The sequence below is a fragment of the Galleria mellonella genome, unplaced genomic scaffold, assembly GCF_026898425.1.
Source record: "Galleria mellonella isolate WM207_F2 unplaced genomic scaffold, CSIRO_AGI_GalMel_v1 utg312, whole genome shotgun sequence".
NCBI lineage: Eukaryota > Metazoa > Arthropoda > Insecta > Lepidoptera > Pyralidae > Galleria > Galleria mellonella.
In genome coordinates this window covers 4,619,376-4,643,223 of record NW_026442074.1, presented here as the reverse complement: position 1 = coordinate 4,643,223, position 23,848 = coordinate 4,619,376, and the positions used below count along the sequence as shown (strand labels likewise).

The 23,848-nt window shown below is 30.5% G+C and overlaps 2 protein-coding genes across 7 annotated transcripts; one reads left to right on the top strand and one right to left on the bottom strand.

The window, feature by feature from the left end:
- The first annotated feature begins 572 nt into the window (after positions 1 to 572).
- LOC113515229 (uncharacterized) lies at positions 573 to 21,685 on the top strand. Its single transcript, XM_026899389.3, has 19 exons — positions 573 to 679; positions 1,927 to 2,043; positions 3,006 to 3,128; positions 4,377 to 4,546; positions 5,424 to 5,638; positions 5,953 to 6,039; positions 7,181 to 7,284; positions 7,623 to 7,820; positions 8,335 to 8,459; positions 9,273 to 9,582; positions 12,007 to 12,123; positions 12,384 to 12,509; positions 13,310 to 13,479; positions 13,821 to 14,035; positions 14,322 to 14,408; positions 14,742 to 14,845; positions 15,261 to 15,452; positions 16,118 to 16,242; positions 17,666 to 21,685. The coding sequence occupies exons 1-19, from the start codon at positions 626 to 628 to the stop codon at positions 18,039 to 18,041; spliced, it is 3,015 nt and encodes a 1,004-aa protein (XP_026755190.2). The 5' UTR covers positions 573 to 625; the 3' UTR covers positions 18,042 to 21,685.
- On the bottom strand, positions 19,757 to 22,979 carry LOC113513214 (uncharacterized). 6 transcript variants are annotated; one of them, XM_031908552.2, is made up of 5 exons: positions 22,900 to 22,979; positions 22,060 to 22,256; positions 21,869 to 21,971; positions 20,642 to 20,888; positions 19,757 to 20,022 (listed from the first exon to the last, which is right to left on the bottom strand). In XM_031908552.2, exons 3-5 carry the CDS (start codon positions 21,902 to 21,904, stop codon positions 19,853 to 19,855), a joined length of 453 nt encoding a protein of 150 aa, XP_031764412.2. In that variant the 5' UTR covers positions 21,905 to 21,971; positions 22,060 to 22,256; positions 22,900 to 22,979; the 3' UTR covers positions 19,757 to 19,852. The 6 variants fall into 6 exon arrangements, with proteins under 6 accessions (XP_031764412.2, XP_031764411.2, XP_026752999.2 ...); XM_031908551.2 differs by having other exon boundaries at positions 22,888 to 22,951; XM_026897198.3 differs by having other exon boundaries at positions 22,643 to 22,945.
- Between the last annotated feature and the right edge of the window lie 869 nt (positions 22,980 to 23,848).

Here is a 23,848-nt window from a genome sequence, read left to right as displayed (position 1 = left end):
CCAGTATTTGTTTTTAAGTCATAGTTACATTTTGTTTCATATAAAACTGTAACAATGCCTTTATATAATGAAATACTTTTAATAATTATTTATATTTATAATGTTTTATTATCTTGTTTAAAAAAATTTCGTCAATAGTATGCAATTTTAGGTGTTTTATCATAACCAACTTTTATACGAAAGATCGTTTCACAAATTTAATCGAATTTTAGTCGAACAAAATGTGTCTGCAGCAAGCATATGTGGATTTTTTTTGTTCTTAAAATAATCCGCGCGTACAACTTTGTGCCCCATCTAAGATATCTATTAATCAACGACCCGCCACGGCTTCGCAAGAGAAAATAGGTAGAAATATAATTTAGAAAATATATTTTTTTAATTAAATATAGCAACTGATAATGTAACTTTATAAAGGTGAAAGAATTTTTATAATCGATTAAGTATTTTTTTTTTTATTTATTAATTACAAACAAACAAATCTTTTATTTTCATAATATGACTTTAGCTATGTATATATACATAGGTAAGTGTTTGTTATCTCTGTTATACTGCTATATAAATACCGAAGGCAATGTACAGAGATCCACTTACGATAGTGCGGCAGACAGGTGCAAATTGTCAAACAATGTCGCGAGTTATATTTATATTATTGACTTGTATATTAAAACTATCATTACAGGTACGTAATAATTATACAATTAGCCACAGTGTTGCTATTTTTTATTTTTCCCAATTTTTTTTATATTTATTCTCCAAATTGATACTATTTCTTTCGATTTTACGCGAACATAAAGTTCTGTTTATTTTCACTACGTTTTATCAAGTAACCACTACACGGGCAAAAAAATAAAACAAAATTTCTCCAAGACACAAATTTTTACCCTAAACTGCGAAAAAATACGTAATCTGGCAATACTGAGTTTCTAGTAATGTTCACTCAATAACAAATATTAGATGTCAGTAAAAAATATAACTAAATATATTGTTGTCTGCCATAGTCATAATAGCTCTACTTAATTAGAAACTGGATGGCAATTATTATTAGCACATTTAAAGCAATAATTCATGAAATATTAATGAAAATAAGTAATCTTATTGTTAAGACAATATTATAATTTATAATTAAAATTATTTTGATTCGTATTTTATCTGTTTACATTTGTCTAATGTTTAAATTATAATGAATAAAATATACTAATGAATCGAGTATATTGCACGGGTAAATGAAATAAAATTACTTTCTTTTTTTTCTATTTATTTATTATTGCTATTATTTATTATAGGATTCTGTCCATAGATGTAGAGTTAAATATTATAGATGTAGTGCATATTATTGTGAATTAAATTTTGACCTTAATTTTAAAAATTAGATGGTGTAGAGCTTAATTAACTTCTATTTAATTTCAATTAAATTTTCCTACATAAAAATATTGGATATTCACCTAATTTAAAAGTTTAAAAAATAGTATTATCGTATTATTAGTTTAGCAGCGAAAGGAGGCAAATAGTTTTGGTAAATAGGTAAAAGATCTCTATTTTTTTAATAAAATACAACGTATATTATTAACTGTTAATGCAACTTTTTACAAATGTAAGAATTTTTAAAATCAATTAAGCATTTTTAAATTATTGCGTTATAAATAAAAAATAAAATCTTTGCTCTTTATACTTCTGGCCTACTCCATTTCGCATGAATAGACCGAAAATAATATACGAGTATAGCCTACGTTAAAAGTTATACATAATCCGCCTGCTCGCTAATAATGTAGCTTTTTATAGATGAAATTTTTATTAAAATCAGTTAAGTACTTTTTGGGTTTATCCATTACAAACTAACATACAAAAAAGTCAAATATTTCATCTTTGTATATAAATGGATAGATAGATATTAATTTGGAGTATATGATTATACATATTTTGTTATAGAGATCCTTCCCAGAAGACGACAGCTATGTGGCAGCTGTGGTGGAATATCAGCCATCTTTGACCTCAAGCTCAGCCCTCCGTGATTATGTGGACTTTATCGAGCAAGCTGCGGAACAGGTACTTATATATTTAACCTCAAAGGCTACTTTTTCAAAAGAAGATAAATATAGAACCAAAATAATCAAAGGTATATAATATATATATATATATATATATATATATATATATATATATATATATATATATATATATATATACTAGCTGACTCGGCAAACGTTGTTTTACCATATACATTATTTCTAGAACTATACATGAAAATTTATCGTACTATAATTATTATATTCGATTACCATCATACAACCCTATTGCGATATATAAAATCGCGATTAAAAAACAGGGGTTGATCGTAAAAGCGTGAAAATTGGAATTTGTATGTATTTTTCAATGCTAAATCATAATAAAATAAAAATGGAAAAATTTGTCAAAAAAAAAAAAAAAATTTTTTGGGGAGGGTCACCCGTATCATTGAGGGGTATAAAAAATAGATGTTGGCCGATTCTTAGACCTACCCAATATGCACACAAAATTTTATAAAAATCGGTAAAGCCGTTTCGGAGGAGTTTGATATAAATACCGTGATACGACAATATATATATATATATATATATATATATATATATATATATATATATATATATATATATATATATATATATATATATATATTAAATAATACGTTAATTTAACATAAGATTATATAACCATCAGATATTACCACCAGACTACTGGCCTAAACCCTCCCTTATAAAACTAAAAACGAAAACCTTGGGCAATACGTATAAAATCATATGACGCCAGCCTCAAAATTTATATAATTAGGATAATGGTAAGAAGAAGATGATGATGATGATGATGAGCCTTAAGTAACAGGAGATAGCAAACATAAAACTCATTTTCACTTCACATCTGTAATATTAGTGATAATTTAATACTTAAAAAAAAAATGTAATATCTCGGCATTTTTTTATCAACTATTTTTCGTAGATTATTTTTTTCATTGTAATTTACAATTATTCCAGAATGCTGATATAGTAGTATTTCCTGAAATGACATTAACAAGAGGATCATATAGTACTGTTCCGATAAAAGACACTCTGCTTGAATATCCTATACCGGCTCTGAATCCAGAACTTTATGATGAGGTGAGTAACAAATTAAAATAAAAAGCTAATTTTGCGGGTTTAGTTTCGAATGTGATGAAATAAATATGTTACTTTATAGAAACCAAGATCAATAAACTAGGATATATGCAAGTAATGTCACAAAATATACAGTATCGGTGAAATTATGACTTGTGTCTAAGCTTTCATGATATTGGTTTTATAAAATTACCCGTATAAAATTAGTTTCATTGCTTCGGTTTCATTAATCAACAGAAACTATTTCATATAAAACTACCGTATTCGAAATTAACACTTCTTTTTCTTAACGCTTTTTTTTTCATTTATTTTGACAGAAATGTAATATTTCTATAATACTCAAAATTAATATACAATTCAGGGGGAGAAGGGATTGTTAGTAATGCAGATTATCAGTTCCATTGCTAATAATATACCCTAACAGGTCAACCTCCCCGTAGTCTCCTCTGGAAACCATCGTGCTGAATTCCAAGTGTATTCATCACGATGGGCTAACTGACCTGAAATGAAATGAAATGAAATGAAATGAAATGAAATGAAATGAAATTTATTTGCTAGAAACATTGTAGAAAAGGTGTTGCATTTGTGAAGTTTATAAGATGTCCATTATGTTTCGCCACATCAAATGGCATGCAAATATTAATTATTGAATTTATCCATTTTCTATTTTATACAGGTACATCATATATTTAATTTTCAATTACATATACAATAAATCACTATTAGTACGAAGTGTCACTTTGGTCATGCATTACAAATAAAGACCTGCCTTTTCATCCTTACCTGTCATCTATCACTGGTGCCCACCAGCGTATACCGTTAGCGCAGGCGGGGTTACCATTACATTAAAAAAAATATATACAATTCAATCAATGTTAACAAATGAGCCAGATACATATACGAGTACCTATAGAAATTTTTCATGATACTAATATCATGAAATTAATTTTATGTTTCAATCTAACCACATCATATAGAAATAAATTGGTAAAAAAATATGTTTATCCCTAAAAAAATATATCCAAATTTCACCATGTAAGTACTTACTTACATGGTGAAATTTGGATATATTTTTTTAGGGATAAACATATTTTTGTATGTATGTATAATTATTATTATACTTTTCCACAATGCTTATATTTACTTAAACATGTAAAAATTAAGAATATAAACAATTTATTGTCCCTAAAAATATATATATATCTATATACGAATACAGAACGTCCACTGCATAATGATTAAATGTTTTAGTTTCTAGTACAAATCTCAAATGCGTCAAGAGTGAACAGTGTATATGTAGTAATTAATGTCCAAGAACGCATGGACTGCAGAACAGTTACAGAAGAGTTGTGTCCAGAGGCAAAAGTATACTTCTTCAATACTAACGTCGTTTTCAATCGAGATGGCGCTGTAATCGACAGGTCAGCATTATACACGTTATTAAAGACTTGGTTTGATTCTGTGGCACAAATATCTAAAACTATATTAAAAATAAAAATTTCTATTGCCAAGCGTAGCAACTACTAACAAAACCCTCCAATATAGAGAAGCCTATGTTCAATAGTGGATAATTAAAGGCTAATATGGTATGGTATGTAAATAAAATGACAACCCTGCTTGCGCTATTGATTCTCGCTGGCGGGATACCACTGAAGACGAAGTCAGATCAGCTGGTTCATCGTGACGAATTCACGATGAATTAATTGAATTAGAAATCCAATATAGATTTGACTATTGTTGGCAAATAAATAAAAGGAAATAATGAAAGGGTGAAATAATAGCATGCAAAATCTACAATGCTATTCATATTTATAGACGATGCTTACCAGTTTCCATCAGTTGGGCCATTAGCTTATTTGCCATTTTATTTTGAATATAATAATAATCATATTAATAAATCTTATCCCAACCAGTCTGGAACAACATCTCAGACGGTTGGGATTCCAAAGCGGCTCACTCCTGAGAAAGATGCAGAAAGCGGTGCTCTTAGATACTGCCCGCATTGTACGCCGGTTTCTCTCCCTGGGGCCCTGAACCCCGGCCGACTGTGCTTCTGCCGGGGGTTAGTTGCCATCTCCTCTCCTTAAGAGGGGAGATGAGAATTTTTGTATCATACTAACAATTAATAACAATGGTCAGCAATGCGTCCGTGACACTTCTAGTGTTACAAGCGTCCATAAGCTACAGAACCTCCGTTGACCATCTGACAGGCCGTATCCTTGTTTGTCACTATAGTAGTATAAAAAAACTAACAATCTAATGTCCTTCAATTATACATTTCTACCTATGCCATTTCAGATACCGCAAAATCAATTTATTTGGTGAAGCGTCCCGAACACCAGCACTGAATCCAGACTTGGGCGTGTTTAAAACAGATTTCGGTGTGACATTCGGCCATCATATATGCTTCGATCTGATGTTCCAAGTGCCCGCCATCCAGGTCATCGAGAAAAATAATATTACTGACGTCATTTTCACTACCATGTGGTTTTCTGAGATGCCTTACTTAACTGGTAATCATATTATTTTTCGGGTTTCATAATTAATTAGCAGTTTTGTTCACATTAGTAAGAAATGTCGTATTAATTAATCCAGGATATGCATACCATATCCTGGATTAATTTAGGGAAGGATTTGAATGTTTGGTATAAAGACGAACTGTTTCATTTTTTAAATTTCATTAAAATCTGCGTAGCCATTTAAACGTGATTGGGTAACAAACATTTAAACACAAACTTTGGCGTTTGTAAATAGTAGGACGGACCTTTCTTTATAAATATATTTTTTTTAACTTGAATTAAACTATTTTTATTTTTTATATATTTAGCTGTGGAGATCCAATCGGCATACGCATACAGCATGAACATCAACTTCTTGGCCAGTGGAGCAAATAATCCGCGCGTTGGAAGCGCTGGTACGTATTTTCACTACCATAAACATATTTATTTATTTATTTATAGTATTACCAACTAAGACACAGCAAATCATTTCAATACAATACACTGGTAGATTATATCTAACTGTTCTTACATTTATAGGCAACCAGAGCATGCCTTGAATTTGATAAACATTAAAATAGAATTAAATTATTAAATGTCATTAAATAAGTAAAGATATTAACAATATGAATAATAACACATTATAAATAATGGAAATTGTAATTAAATTAATTTAAAGTATAAATAAATATAATGCAATGTCGAGGTACATCAACATTTTAATTTAGCCATGAGCACAGAGTGACTGTCGTTGTGAATATCAAGTTCAGGTTTAAATAGAAATAGACAACACAAGTGACTCAATTAGTGTTTGAAAGAAACTAGATTTCCACTGAAATCTTAAATTTATTTTGAAACTTTATTTTTTTGGACAATTTAAAATTTTCTGCTAATTTTAATTTGTTAATACGTTTTTTTTTATTAATGGAACTATTTATTAATATTCACAAAATAAAGAAGAATCTTAAATTATGAGTTTCTATAAAGATAATAGATAAAATAATAATAAATGTTTTAAATAATCTTAAACAGGAGGAATCCCAAAAAAAATTACATTGGGACAGAAAAAACCTTTTTAAATATAGTCTTAATTTCGCCTAAGTAAAAGTTTTTAAATTTTTTTAACGAATTCGAAATTTCATAAATTTGACCATCACTGGTCGAAACCTAAAGTTCGGTCAGACACTAAACTCAATTTATGCGAAAACTTTGCGTGTACTAAACTAACTGTGAGGTCACAAAATCTGTTTATTGCCAATTATTCTCTTCCCGTACTCTACTCTTTAATCATTACCTTCAAAGACTTTTACATATTATATTACGAAACCGTGGACTACGATGAGAGTAATACACAATAGTATAATAATACACAGAGAAAAATGTATTGTACAGCGCCCAAAAGAACAAAAACTTTAAACTTTTTTCAAGATAAATTCTGAATGGATATTTGATTTTAAATTTAAATTTGGGATACTTTTATGCGTAAGATTTGTATGGGAATACTAATTCAGATATTATATTTATAAAATCATTGAAACATTATTTATTACTTTTAAGGATCGGGTATTTACTCCGGTAAGGCGGGTGCTCTAGTCAGTACCATGCCCGGAGTGTCTACAAGGAGGGTACTGGTCGCAAGAGTCCCAAAGATACCAGGACAGGTAAATTAATAAATAATAGATTATAAGACGAGGTAATAGTGAGAAGTTATGAAAATTTAATTAACTAATAAAACTGCTTCCGAATTTTTCTGTGATAAATTCTGAAATCAATAAGACTTTACGTTCCATGCTAATTTTATTTCCGTTTAAAATAGTAAAAAAACTACCTTTAATCACAACAATATAATATCGAGCCAACACGATAGTAAAATTATTTAAACGAATTATTAAAATTGGTACAGAATTAAAAAATTGTTTAATTGAGAATATCCTATTTAAAATGATACTAAAGATTGTCGAATTCACTTTATATAAGTCACAATAAATGGTTGTGGCAGGTTCAAGTTACAGAACAGTATCCGGGTCCGATCTACAACAACCCTACAGAGCAAGACTCGCTATATCTGAAAACCGATCGTTCAATCCGCTCGCACGTCACCAGGGAACTGACAGAAGGTTTCCAACAATTTACACTAACAAACAATGAAGTCAGCTGCACATTCTCCGTCAGGCTCAATCAGAGATATGGAACGCAGGTTCGCACTGCATTTTACCATCTATATAACGTTTTAAAACACTGACTCCATCGTCACATTTGCCATCACACACACTTGCCATCAACAGGGAATCCATTCTCACACGTTTCAGAGGATCTTCCTCCCGCGAATACTCAGATTATAGAATAATCTTGCCAAGGCTTTCCCTAGAGACTGTAGTCATGGGTTTTTTTTTTAAAAAAAAAGCGTATAAATTTTTCTTAAGGGACGACAACGCGCTCGTGACATCTGTGGTGTTACAGGTATCCATAGGGTACGGTAACCCTGTTTACCATCAAACGAGCCGTTTGATGGTAAACAGGTTGGCTCATTGCCCAAAGCAGTGTACTTACCGCTTCACCACGAAACTTATCAATAGCGGCTTGAATACTAGACATTGACTTCTGCCAGAGAAGGACAGTATTCTTAATCTATGCCCCAGAGATACATTATTTTTCTTCAACAAATACTCAATTACATTTACTATAATAATTTATTGTACTTTATTTTTTAGCAATACAAGTACAGGGCATCTGCATTTGATGGTGTTCGCACTTTCGATGGTGTAGCAACAGGCGGCAATAGGGTGTGCTCTGTAATCGCTTGCACTGGGGACACCATTGATACTTGCGGAACTAGGTAATTACTAATTTATGTCTGTTTATTTTGGATAATTTCAAAATAATGTAATAAAATAAAAGAGGTATCGCATCAGCTAATAGCGATCCAGCTGAAACCTCTGGCGATCAGAAGGTTGGTTTATATTTTGATCAACGTATCTCTTATAGCCATCCAGGGTGGCAATGTGGCAAACCTTCTAGGTACCCTATCTCGGCAATGTCTTCAAAGAACTTTTGTGAATGCTTCACAAAAGTTCTTTGAAGTCATTGCCGAGATTAACAGAAAGTTGGATTTCCTCTTTGCTTTTAATTCAAATGTGATACGAATATACAGTCTCTTAATCAAGCATAAACGAATCTATCGATAAATTTTTTCATTCTATCTCTTGACGTTCAGCGTCATCTTTCTTGTACGGTAACGAAAAGAAAACATTGATTCATTTGGTACTGATTTGAGGGGACCGACTATAATTTATATCTACCTACCTATATGTTAATTCGTCAAATACATTACAGAAACAATTGATACATATCACTCAGAACCTTATGTCAGTCTTTTAGGAAAGCATGGATAGTGTTCTGCTGTGAAATAATAATAAGGAAGATGATGATATCTAAACTGTTAAATGATACTTTGGGACTACATGGTAGCACTATTACTTACACTGTAATTATAGATAAAATTATAGTTTCTTTTTTTCTATAGATATAAGTACATTCTAGGCTGAAAAAGCGCTACACCATCTCAATATATGCAATTGTATCTGACAATTTCAATTTGTTCAATTGTTTTATTACAGCTATTAAAATAGTTTACTGTATGACTTCACAGATTCCGTGTATACAATGAGAACACAACTGCTGTCTTCGAAGAACTCACCATAATTGCAACAGTGCCTACTCCCGTCATCGACCAACAATTACAAACCCATGACTCGGCTTTCTTCCCTTTATCGTTGGATGTATCTATCATGCCATTAAAAGCCAATGAATTTTCATACAACGAAGATGTATACGAAAATATAACAGTTTACACGCTCACTTTGAAAAATAGTAATGCTCAATTGTACAGTTTTGCTGTTTGGGGAAGAGTATTTGCCACAGATGGTGAGGTACAAACACCACCATTAGAGCCAGATCAGGTTAGTGTAATATAGTTCCGAAAAATAAGAAGTAAATAATTTCTACTAACAAACTATTTATTTATTTTACTAATAAAAATTAATAAATCACCGTTACCGCTAAGGAAACCGTTCACTTGTAGTATTCTAATAGCTTGCGTTCCAATCTATGCATAATTCATTTAACCATTACTCATTCCATTATGCATCAATATCCCACATAAGTATTAATGACATAATAAAACTGTTCACACAATTCAGGGTTATCTTTGTCATTTTTTAAAGTATTAAAAAAATGGGGACTAGGTAATATTTTATATGGATAGGCCGGGTATTTATAACCATATTTTTAAATTATGTTTATATTATGGTGTACTAGGGATAGGGAATATGTAGACTATTTATAACTAACTTTACAAAGAAGGATAAATTGACTCTACTTTTTGTTTCGTTATGTTTTTATACAAATAGGGCTTAAATAATGTGACTAATTATACAAAGGTCGTAGACAGTACACGACATGTCTACGATTACACTGCATTCAAAAACAAGGAAATTAAAAAATAAATATGGAAATTATTGTACTTAACACCCACTCCATCCTTCCTCAATAAAAATATTTTATATAAACCCAGATGTTTTATTGCCATCCTTACTAACATACTGCCCATATGACATAATACCTCATTAAATTGCATATTAACATTGCTTTATTATACCTGCCGCATATAGCATAATTACGAAAACAAAATGAGAACATAGACATATAAAGATATTATTTCTGAGCGATTAAAAATTAATTCCATTCAATGATTTGGCAACTACTTGGTTACTGGAACATATTTTATTAACAAAAAAAATATTTATTAGCAATCTTTATGCTCATTATAAATCTAAGGAGTTTACCCTAGTACTTCCAGTAACCATATGAACCATTTTAATATAGGACTAATTTACTCTTGATATCTCTATAGGCCCCAAATTTAATCCAAAATTACTTAGTGTTCATTTAAGCTTTGTTGTTTCATGACTTAAAACAATATAAAATATTCAGCTTCTGTTGAGCTTAAAACCACCGACTGCTTGTATTTAGAAAAAATCGACTTCAGTTGTGGCAAAATGACTTATTTTGATTTAAAATCTAAAGTACTGAACAGATTTTGATAAAATGTCTATGAAACAAATCTGTAAGTATATCATTTCATATAAAGAAAGAATTTTCGAATTCGGTTTATAACTGATAAAGTTAGGTAATAAAAAAATGCAACCGAATTGACAAACGCCTTTTTAAAAAGTTAATTAAAAACTTAAACATTAAAAGAATAGCCTGTGATTGACTTAATCTCGTCACTACCTCCTCTGTCACTATTGCCATTTTCCACCACAATATTTCTAACATTTCTACAATAGATTAATACATCAATTGTTATTATAGGTTAACACATTTATTAGTAATCTTACTAATATAATAAAATTGTTACTAGACAATGTCTGTACGTGAGAGATATTTCATATATCTCCTAGATATTATGCTTTATTCCTTCTTTTACTTGACTAAATTGTATATTTCGAGATATCACCAACTACCTCATTTTATCTCATTAGTATATTAAAATTGTAACTAAACGACATCTATACATAGGAAATATTTAAGAAAAATTTATATAAGAAGTCTTAAAAAGACAAATAGATGTTCAAACAATAGTATTTAGAAAAGTTATCCGTCTGTCTATCTGTATGTTTGTTCTGGTGTCACGCAAAAAATTCAGCACTAAAATTGCTTGCAGTTTTCACAGTTGTGTTCCCGAAGGCTTAACTTAAAATCTGATATATGTTTTATTTTGATATGCCAGAATAATTAAGATAATTCTATTATACATATATATATGTATATATTCTATATTTTTACTTTAGGAAACATTTCCTTTTAATAGATCATAATTATTCTTTTATAAATAGACTAAAACAGGAAATTACACTAGCATTTTATTTAAAACTTTTTTACAACCATTTTCAATCTCTGAATACAAACAAAAATCTTTATTAGAAATTTGAAAATCTTGTTTGAACTTTTTACCCTATATAGTTTACATGAGCGTTTTTCTTTTTTTTAGTTACACTCCTTTTTTCTTTGTGGCGGTACAATACAAAATATATAAATATTTAATTTACAATATTATGTATCACACTGTAATCCTACTGGTATTTACATTCTTTTAAATTTTACTATTTAAAAAAGCACTACATATGTCTGTCTTACCCCCTAGCCACTAATTCCCGAAACCACTCAACCAACTTGAAATATATTTTGTAAATGTGTATTATTTGTTCCAACTTCAGGGATAAAATAGTTTATATCCCTATAATTTGCGCTTTTATCTTAATCTTGTGCTAGTATGGAGTCGTTAATAAGTGCATAAATAATTTTAAACATATGTATTCCAGGCACCAGAATCTGAGAGTGACAGCTACGTAGCTGCGGTGTTGGAATATCAAGGGCCGAATAGCTCGGGCAACTCTTTGGCAGACTACATAAGATACATCGAGGAAGCGGCAGATCAAGTAAGTCAAATATTTTTTTTTATCTTATTACAAAATGAATGTCAAATTTTACAAAAACAACTTATCTCATATGTATTGTTTAAACTCAGTTTGTATGTATCAATAACGAAAGAATATTGTTAATGAAAAAATCTCCGAACACATCATTCGATCTTTTATTGCAGTTACTTGTTCACTTTCTTTGCATATATCGTATTTAATCTTTTATTTATATTTTTACATATTTAATTTTCCAATATATATAAACGTAACACCAACAGAATGCAGATATCATAGTGTTCCCGGAACTGACGCTCACCAGAAACAACGAAGCTGTCACTATTCCGACATACGACCTCCTGAAACAGTATCCAATACCAGCTCTGAATCCAGAATTATACGATAATGTAAGTACTACACAAATAAACTAAAGAAATATATTTTTTTTATACAACTTAGAATGGCAAACAAGCTGACGGCCCACCTAATGGAAAGTGGTAACCGTCGCCTATAGACATGAGCAGTACCATGGACATAACAGAGTATACTGTTTCGCCCATGATACCCCCCATGCGTTGCTATTCCTAAGGACTCGGGTGTTATTCCTCTGTACCCAGTAAATTCACGCCATATCCCACCCTTCGAAACCCCACCCTTATGGAAGATATTTAATGAAAAATAAAATGAGGGATCTTAATAGAACCAATAGATTTTAAAACAATAATTTTCAGAAGGTTTGTCTGTCTGTATGTTTATTCCGGTATCACACAAAATGTACTACACCAATTTGAATGGGGTTCCCACATTGTTATTCGATAAGGTCTCATTGCAAATCTGGTGAACGTTTTATCTCGATACCCCATCTAGAAGTGTTTATTTAATTTGTTTTTTTTTTATTTCTGAAATCCACGTGTACGAAGTAGCGGACAGAAAGTTAGTATATTGATAAAATTGATAATAACAATCACGAGGAATTCTGATTTATGAAACGACATTATCTTTGAAATATCTAAAATGATTACCATTGCAAATATTGTAGCTGATACCTTTCCAGCTATTGCCAAATTATTTATTTTATCATGTCTAATAATTAACCATGATAGTTTCCAGGGAGAACCGCAAGGAGGTCGACCTGGTTGGATATATTGCTAGCAATAGGATTCTCAGTCTCCATTACTAACAATCCCTTTCCTCCCTATTTTTACAGATTCTAGTGTCAATTTCAAATGCGTCAAGAGTGAACAGTATATATGTGGTAATCAATGTGCAAGAGATTTTGAACTGCACCGCGACAACAGAAGAACTATGTCCAGAGAAGAAAGTCTACCTATTCAACACAAACGTCGTGTTTGATAGAAATGGAACTGTGATTGACAGGTACGGAATCATTTTTAGATTTGTTTTTTTTATGCAATTTGAAACGGTAAACAAGTTGACAGTCTATCTGATGGATAGTGATAACCGTACCGCCTACACTCGTAGACTCCAAAATTATCTACATTATAAAATATACTTGATTCCCGTGGTTAATATGTCCCTACCACATCCTTCAAGCATTTTTTATCCTATAAACTTAAAATATTATGACCAAATTTCATTTATTTGGAAGAAAGCTCAAATAAAAAAAAAAAGAACTTAGTAATTAAGTGACTTATTCTTCATGGGATAGTCGGCCATTTAGTGCGATTTGTATAAAAATCTCTGTTACTTGTTTACAGATATCGTAAAATTAATTTATTCGGTGAAAATAGCCGTACTCCAGCCTTAGCACCAGATTTGGGAATATTTGACACAGATTTTGGCGTGAGGTTCGGACATTATATATGCTTCGATATCCAGTTTCAAATACCTGCCATACAAGTTGTCGAAAAATATAATCTTACCGACGTCATATTTACCACTATGTGGTATTCTGAGTTGCCGTATTTAACAGGCAAGTTATTATATTATCTAATCTTAAATCTAAATTCTACTCTTGAAAATATTAAAAAAATACAAATTATATTTTACTAAATTTAAAATAAAAACATGAAAACAAACTTCCAAATAGAATGGTAACATCACTATTTCAAACTTGCTTTTCTTTTTTACCTTTGTTTAATTATAAAATTAATGTCGCCATACAAATTTTCTCCTGAAAAGATTCTTAATGCAGCATTTATTTATCACTCATCATTTTATATTTATTTCGTTTGTCATTTATATTTTCCATTTTACAGCTGTGCAAATTCAAGAGGCGTACGCGTATAGTATGAACGTCAACTTCCTTGCCAGTGGTGCTAATAACGTTCGAGTAGGAAGCGCGGGTTAGTAATAGTAACATCTTTATTATTTTTGTATTTTCATTTATTGTATAAATACAATACATAAATGTATTGTATTTTTTAAACACTTAAAAACTTATTTACATTATTTTAATACGCGTATAATTATTATATACTTTTTATTTTCAGTATCTTTCGTTGCACTTCTTGTTTTACCTGAATATTCGTGCTGCCACAACATTAATATGCCGACTAGACATTTCGAAGATTATCAATAACTTCATCGGAAGTTACAATTGTAAAATTATGATTTTTATAGTATGAAACTTTTTTAAAAATCAATTAATATTTTTATTAACATTTACGATTCCACAGGATCTGGAATCTTCTCCGGGAAGGCTGGAGCTCTAGTGAGCACCATGCCCGGAAAGCCAACCTCTCGACTGCTGATAGCAAGGGTCCCCAAAATACCTGGACATGTAAATATCTCTTGAATGCTACGCTTAGTTTCTTGTTTTAGTTGCCTAAATTTTACGTTTCGAGATCTTACGAATTAGTACTAGGACAAAATAACTACAACAAAAGAACAAAATATAAGCAAATATCAGTTATGATTATTGGATTGAAACATATTATTACACTCAGCACATTTTTTAGTCGTAAAAACTATCAAAATGATAACTGTCATTCATACCATTCTATAACAATTTGTAATTGCTTTTATCTATGTTTATGAAAAAATATTTATATTGTTTAATAAATTATAATGATATGGTAATCCCATCTGCGCTATCGATACATAATAACTACTACATAGTAATAACTGCCTATAATTCCACACGTTTTAGTTATATGAATACACACCAGCTTGAGAAATATTCATTGTTTGAACAGGTAACGACAACACCGCCAGGTCCCATCTATGACAACCCTGCTGATCACGATTCGCTATTCCTTCTCACCGACCCCTCTTTACCTGCACACAACACCAGAGAGCTGACTCCAGGCAGCCACGAATTTACACTTGTGAACAAAGAAGTCAGTTGCAAATTCATCGTCACTCTCAATCAGAGAGAGGGAGATAAGGTTTGTTTGCCAAATAGTCGTATATGTAAATACATAAATGTTACCATATTATTTCCTAGTAATATTATCAAAGATATATATAGATATATACCATGAATTATGCACCTGTTGAATTATAGACATAATGCCTAAATCACAAAAATTATTATCATATTTAATTTTTTTAGTTTCATGAATATTCTCGTACGAGTATCACTGAATTTTGGCGTTCTATTAATCATTACACAAGGTAAAACTGAAATCATTACCAAGCATCCTTATAATAGAGTATATTTCGTCAATGAAAATAACCCAAACATGATCAAAAAGTAGCAAATAATTTTGAATCCTCCTCGCTAACTTACCAGAGGAGGACTTTGTACAAAAATCGTCTGCTTGAGTACCTCTGCCCCATTCGCGTTTCTATCTTGAAACAGTTATGCCCATGGTACTGTTTATGTCTATAAGCGAGAGTTACCACTTTTCATCAGGTGAGCCGACATTAAAAAAAACTTAACCCGTGCCGTTATCAACTTAATAAATTTGGAAGGCTACATTTCTTGCCGTTTTTCAACCTATTTTTCTTTTGGAAATATGTTGAATTTCAGTGGTAAAACACCTCCTTCAATGAATACTAATAATTTCGATTTCACCCAGTATATCGAATACATATAAAAAAATTTCAGCACTACAAGTACAGAGCCACAGCATTCGATGGAGTCCGCACCTTCTCCGGGATAACGACTGGCGGCACCAGGATATGCTCTGTGATAGCTTGCACTGGGGATACCAAAGATACTTGTGGAATTAGGTAGGTTAAAAAGATATAAATTCTTACTAATATTGCTCATAGCGATTTAACGTCATGAAATTTGGTATTCTCGTACTATATCAGATGGAGAAAGTTAATTTTATATTCCGATCAAGTCCAAAGCTAGTAATACATAAAATTAAATTTGAATACACCTAAAGAAGTATTCTGTCAATGAAACTATATTTTTTTCTTTCTAAAAACACGTGGATTGAAAAACAAAGAAAACTTTTGAACGTCTCATAAATATGGAACGTCTGTGCTGCCACGCCGAGTTTTAGCGTTAGTATGGAAGACACTTCTACGAGAAAAATATTCAGTACACTGGTAGAACAATCCTTTAAAACTATTTTATTTTATATATTATACACTCTTATATTTCATATTAGCTTCGGAATCTAAAAAAAATTTATATCTAAATAGAAAAAAATAACGGATAAAATAAACATTTTATTTATTTTATAAATTTAATTGACATAAACGTGGTCAAGTAATATAAACAATTTTTTTTCTAACTTATAATATTTAAAAACAATTATACATACCCTTGACTGTAATCTCACGTAGTTTGATGTTTCCTGTTGTTGTTGTGGTGTTGTTGATTTGTCTATTTATGTCTACTCCTTAACAATCAAACTTTTCTATTCACATCATCGTATTTTATACAGTATTAAATGTAAATACAAATATAATAGAGACATGCATAATTAAATGTCAGAACTGTGTGAAAAGTACTTACTTAGCATGTAAATTTTTATTCTAAAATAATACTAAAAAGAACCTAATTGCCTACATTAAATATTGATTTGGAATCCCTACTTTTTTACACTACAATGATGCCAACTAAGCGTATGCCCTTTTTGGAAACCCCATGCTATAATCTGTGTAAAAAAGAATGGCAGGAAGAAAGAGTAACTTGAGCTTACGATACTCAAATATGCCATAGCATAGAAAATGATCAGAAAAATTTAAAAGGTTGATAAAAATGCCTTTAATTATTGGCTTATAATTATTTTATAAATAATTTAGTACAAAAGCAGTTCGTTACCAATAATTGACTTTTGTATCATAAAGGCTAGTTTGGTGGTAGTAATTAATTTTTAACCAACTTTAATAGAAGAGGTTCTCAGTTTAGTTGTATTATTATATTATGTTTGTTACTTCATAACTTCGTCATTGATAAAAACAAATATAATTATTAGGAAATTATTTTTTCTCTAAAAGGATTGGTCCCACAGATATGTTACCAAAATCAGTTTAATAGTTTAGTTTTTAAATCAAAATAATTGATTTTGTTTAAAGTCGGTGCTTTTTATAGAACAAAAGCGTATGGTATATTAATTACCATATATATTATAGTAAGTGTTTGTATCGTCTATCTCTATTGCATATATGAAACTAAATGCTATTAACATCATTTCAGATTTCCTGAATATACCGAGAACTCCACAGCTATCTTTGAGGAACTGACCATTATTGCGACGGTGCCCACACCAGTACTCGATCAAAATCTACAAGCACGTGATTCTGCATTCTTCCCCATATCTTTGGATGTATCTATAATGCCTCTAGAGGTCAAAGATTTCACATTCAATGAAGATACCCAAGGCGACGTTACTGTATATAGTTTAACATTAAAAAGAACTAATGCCCAATTGTATGCATTCGCTGTTTGGGGAAGAGTATTCGCTACTGACAAACAAGATGCCTCACCACCTATACCTGATTCTTCTCCAAAACATTTACTTAATATCCTACTGTTAATACCAACTGTACTTCTATTGCACATTACAAAATAATATTAGTTCCATCTTCGGCAAAATTTTATTTCATCATTATCTAAGTATTACCATAAGAACAAAAAATTAAAACCAGATTTATTTATTTTTATGATAATTACTTTTAGTATGCCTACTTAATATACTGGACGAGTGGCGGTCCTCCACCGTGCGTTTTTCAAGGCACTTTCTCCCACGCACAACAACTCTTTGGAATCAACTTCCAGCAGCAGTATTTCCGAACCGATACGACAACATAACCTTCAAGAAAAGAGCATATTCCTTTTTAAAAGGCCGGCAGCACACCTGCGATGCCGTAGGTGTTGTGGGTGACCATGGGCGACGGTAGTCACTTACCATCAGGTGAGCCGCATGCTCGTTTGCCCCCTGTGTTGTAAAAAAAAAAAAAAATACCACCATGGCTGAATCACATTTCTGAATTACAAGATACAGGCTTGCATGACTATTGTGTAATTCGTAGAGTTAATCATCTAAAAGTGTTTTTGGAATATAAATTATTAATTTCATTTCAGAGGGGGCCTGCGAAGCCATACTAAGTTTTTAAAGTGCTCATAAAATAATGAGAATATCTATTGACTCTTTTTAAATAAAGTCTATTTTTAATATCAAATTTGATATTGAATCTTACTAATATGTATTATAAATGTGAAAATTTGTAAAAATATTTGTATGTTTGTTACTCAATTACGCTTAAACTGCTGAACGAATTTAAAATTTAGTAAATTAAATAAAATTTGGAAATATCCTGACTTAATGTATAAGATACTTTATATACTAATGCACGTGGACATACTATTATATCATTGACTAAATAAATACCTTATACGTAACGTAATAAAAGCAATAATGATATAAAGATAAGTATGTTATAAACATTTGATACGTTACTAGACATAATATTATTGTTGTTCAAACCATTCTATTTTTATTTTAACAAGATGTCATTAAAATGTTTGCAATTCACGATGGTGAAACAAAAATCTGCTATCACTATTCTGAAAGATCACAATGTTAATAGAAACAATATAGTAACTTCCCTACGTACATGAAATTCAACAATAAATTGTAAATAAGTTAAATTAATTAAAAATTAAAAAAATTCCAACACAAAAAACCTATAAAAAGTACCTAAAAGCCCCAATCATTATCTGTCTGTACACATACAAATACAGTGTGTTCAAATACACTGTATTTGCTAAAAGTTCCTGTAAATTATTTGATTCTGAATCAAGTTACCATGTCATAGAAATACCATCGAAGTAACAATACACCCAATTTCACATGAATTGGATTTGTAGATGTTGGTGTAATCCCTTCGTCAGGAGAAAGAGATTTTTTATTAGCTTGGATCATTAGATTTCTTGTGACATGAATCTTTGCTTTTTAATAGATTGTTACGATAAGTGAGGATTTTTTATATTTATATATCTATATATATCATTATCACGCATCTCATACTGCCTTTAAAAAAATGCGCACAAACCTTATATTTTTACATTATAATTTTCCCTAAAAATAATCCCTAAAATTTTCCCTAAAGTAAACCCTGCTATGTACAATACCATTAGTATTGGAATTTTCAAATACCCTATATTAAATATATATATATATATATATATATATATATATATATATAGGTCGCCGAAATCAAAACTCGTTTTTTGCCGAAACTCGACCGACAATACAGGGGGTATATTGATCTCAAGCACCAGAAATTTCATAGAACATGATTTATTAAGTGTAAATACATCTTTCAAAAGTAAAGTATAAAAAGACTAGATATTAAAGTACATTACAAAAATCTGAATTCATTATTCACCGATAGACTCAGATTGATCGCTGACTGATAATCTCGTATGTTCGACATGACTTCTTAAGCTTTGGCTATTCAATTTGTCGCGCCGAGTAGCCTGTGATCGTACTCGCCTTTGAAGTGCAACCGTTCCCAACGAAGACCGACTTCTACGGCGCCTGGTCATCGCTATAAAATAAATAATTTCAAAATGTAATTTGCTACTTAATTTCGAGTAGGCACATTTCGAAATCGTCAATAGGATCATTAGGGTGATAATTATAAGGTTATATAGTACATGGTTGTTAATTATGTTAACGGTAAATACTGTTATTTACTCTTTGATTTCATAAAGAAATGTTTTTTTTATTTAGTCATATTGCTTTGTATAAATGAATACCTCATTATATACTCAATATGAGATATTCTGGTTTGTATTCCTGATCAGGTCAGAAAACGACTTCTAAATTACCTTGTGTTCTGGATTGTACCCTAGTTTTAGAATTAGACGATTTCTATGACTCTCAAATTTAGCCCATTTATTATTTATTACAATATAAAAATAATATTTGTTTTGTTACTTATCTACATTATTAATAAACTCACGGCTTTAAACCTAAATTGGATACTTAAAAACTTTATAGTAAACAATAGCCAATGTTGTGTTAGAGCAATCACAAACATAAGAAAAAAATTATGTACAATTTAAATCATAAAAAGAATTACAAATATTTTAATATTATAAGTATGTAGAGATACAGTAATACATTTCTTCGCGTAGTTGAATCCAACATTGGAATGCACTAACCATCTTTCAATGAATCTAATTGTTCATCCTCTATTACTCTTCTCAATCTGTTATCTTCAATCTCCGAAGGCTTGTGCGACTCCTCACTGACTCTTATCATCTCCTGATATAGATCTGTTAATTCCTGATTAAGACGAGCATCTTGTAATGTCTTCTGCAAGTTTCCTCTCATAACGTAACCTAGAGATTTTGTAAGTGGTAATTCGTCTGTATGAGCTACTTCCACGTTTGCATAAATATTAATAACCTAAAAATAAGCACATTCTTAAAACTAAAAAACGTAGAATTGAAGGTTTTATACTTAATAAATATTATAAGGGGTTCTTTAGATTATGCTAGGTAACAGTGATGTCCTCGACTCGACTCGATGATCACAACTTTAAAATTACTACAGAACGACCAATGTCGGCATGTGGTTGGTCAAATGGACGCCAATATTTTCTTTAAAAATAAAGTAAATAAGGGGATAGAATCGGAATACTCTTCTAATGAAACTAGTACTGTAAAATTGAAAATCCCCTTTATTTCCAAAAAACATATATCGAAAATGGCAAATCAAATTTAAAAGCTTCATTGCCCACACTAACTTAATTCTTTTTTTTTGATTCTCAAAGATTGACTGTAAGAAATGCCTTTATGAGATAAGCATTGTAAAATAAATCTTTTAATGTGTCCAATGTAAATTATGTACAATAAAGATTATACAACACAATACTAACTTGATAGATGGATCTGCTGTATTTGTTAGTATATGGCAAAAAATTATAGATAACAAAACTTTAACGGGACATTGATGTTAATTATAAATTTAAAGCGAACAACTTATCAGGACAGGACTTCAAATTAATCGGAGGTTAAAAAACTAGATAACTTAATTACAACTCATTTAAAATGCGATATTGTGACACACTCGTACCTACATTAAAATCTCGACTCTGTAAATTGTTACATTATTAAATATTATATACTTTTCTTTTTTAGAAACATAAGTGCATTATTGTCAGATTTATTATTAAATATTTATTTTCCATAGAATTAAACATATTAATTGTTTGATTATTATAAATAGACCCATAACATCTAGATACAGTGCCTCTCAAAAAATGCTTAATACAAAATAGCCTGCTTTTAAAATGGCACTAAAATGTATTAAATTTATAATTGGATTATGAATTTTATAATTAGTGAATTTATCATAATAAAAGTCATTTGAGTTATATCACTTACCTGTGGAAACTTTGGAAATTGAAGATCTATATACATTCAATATGAAAAAGACGACTCATCAGCCAACACTTAATTGACCATTGACCCCATTCAGTTGCTCTATCTAGATTTATATAATCTAAATTACTAAATTATTAAAACTGTATACACAGATAGTAATAAAGCTCTATGCATAAGGTAGTTATACTTACCATTTTTTAATGATTTAGTTACACATAGTTGTGCACTTGATCAGATCAGCTAGCTCTTTTTTTTAAGCATATTAATTAAACTGTTAAATATATACAAATTATTTTACTATATTAAATTGCCATAATAGAATACACCACAACTATCGGAGAAGGTTCGCATTGAAATTGAAGGTGCAAATATTTTGACCGCATGTGCACTAAAAAGGTAAAGATAAAGTCAAATTATACGACAGAACTACCTCAAACATTACTGATATTATCACGAAAATTGACCAAAAACCAGCCATCACAGAAAACCACCAGAAAATACCGGCACACTGAATTTCGTTTTATTCACGTTATATTAAACGAACTGGAATCGACCAAAATACCGACTGTCATTCTATATTACACATTGTTGAAGACAACAATGATGTATGTACATTCAGACATTATGACATCACATATTGCTATTGTTGATGATCCGCGAATGCGACAATCACTCGCTTCGTATAAAGTTTATACAGTATGCTCTTTACTATTTGCTATTCGAACACTGAAACATTCGGCAGTGTCTTTTTACACGAATTAACAATACACTCACTATAGATATGTTTAGAATACATTCAAGCAACTGAATGAACTGACTTTCTATATTAGAAACTCAGAATGCAGAAAATTACAAAGATATTTATCAGCTAGTGAAGAAAGTAGTTATATATTATTATTATTTCTATTTATTTATCATCAAGGAACTACCATCAAAAGTTATCATTGTCACGTATTATTCATAATATACGTTGCTATTTAAGAAAAACCTAAAAAATCAAATTTTAAACACTAAATTACTTATACGCTTACGAAATCGACTACATATTCAGTTATTTATATGTTCGTAACTAGTTCAAAATCGACACAAACAAATATTAACAGATATCGCGGGCCAAGAGTGGCACGATAATTCAGTCGTATGAACTCGTGTGTCATTTAAGGGGGGAGACTCATGTAAATGCCTCGAAATCGGTCATTTTTTAATATTTTTTTTTACAGTGAAAAAATAATTTAATTGTTTAGAACTTTTAACACAACTTTATTAAACATTTTAAGACTACAAAAAAAGAATTTTTTTTTTTTTTTAATTCAAAATGGCGGCTCAGCATGATGTCTTGTAGGCTGCCTCTGACGCGAGGTAAACTGCTTCATTTGTCACTCATCAACCATTGATCTGAAACACAAAAAAAAAAATTATTTTTTTTCAGGACATATAAACGGAAAGGATAAACCTATAAAATTAAAAAGAAAAGGATAAAATCCAATATAAAATCAGCCTTAAAAAAAAGTTTTTTGGGCTATTTTTTTGACCCTTTTGACCCCAAAAAAAATAAGTAATCAATCAGAAATACCTGAAGTTTTAGGTTTATCCTTCCGATAGTAATGTAGAGAAAAGCCTCACCAAATTTCAAACAAATCGGTCAATAATTTTTTGAGCTACAACACGAACAGTTTTTCAAAAAGTAGTTTCGAGATAATCGCGTTTAAAGTTTCAGTACAGGAAAATGAGTAGTTTTACTGAATTATTAATTACTTACCGACTAATTTGCAATTCCAGGTCCATATAACAGTCCTTCTTCCTCCTCAAAAAGTTGATTTTCATCTATTTGATGTTGTCTGCGAGCTGAACGAGCATCTTTGGTCTCTGAAAGGCTTTTACGATTCTGTCGGGTTATATATCTTAGCATAAGTGCCAATATTCAGATTCAAAAGGTTCATTATTCTTAATACGGAAGTATAACCTTCATTAAATATCCCT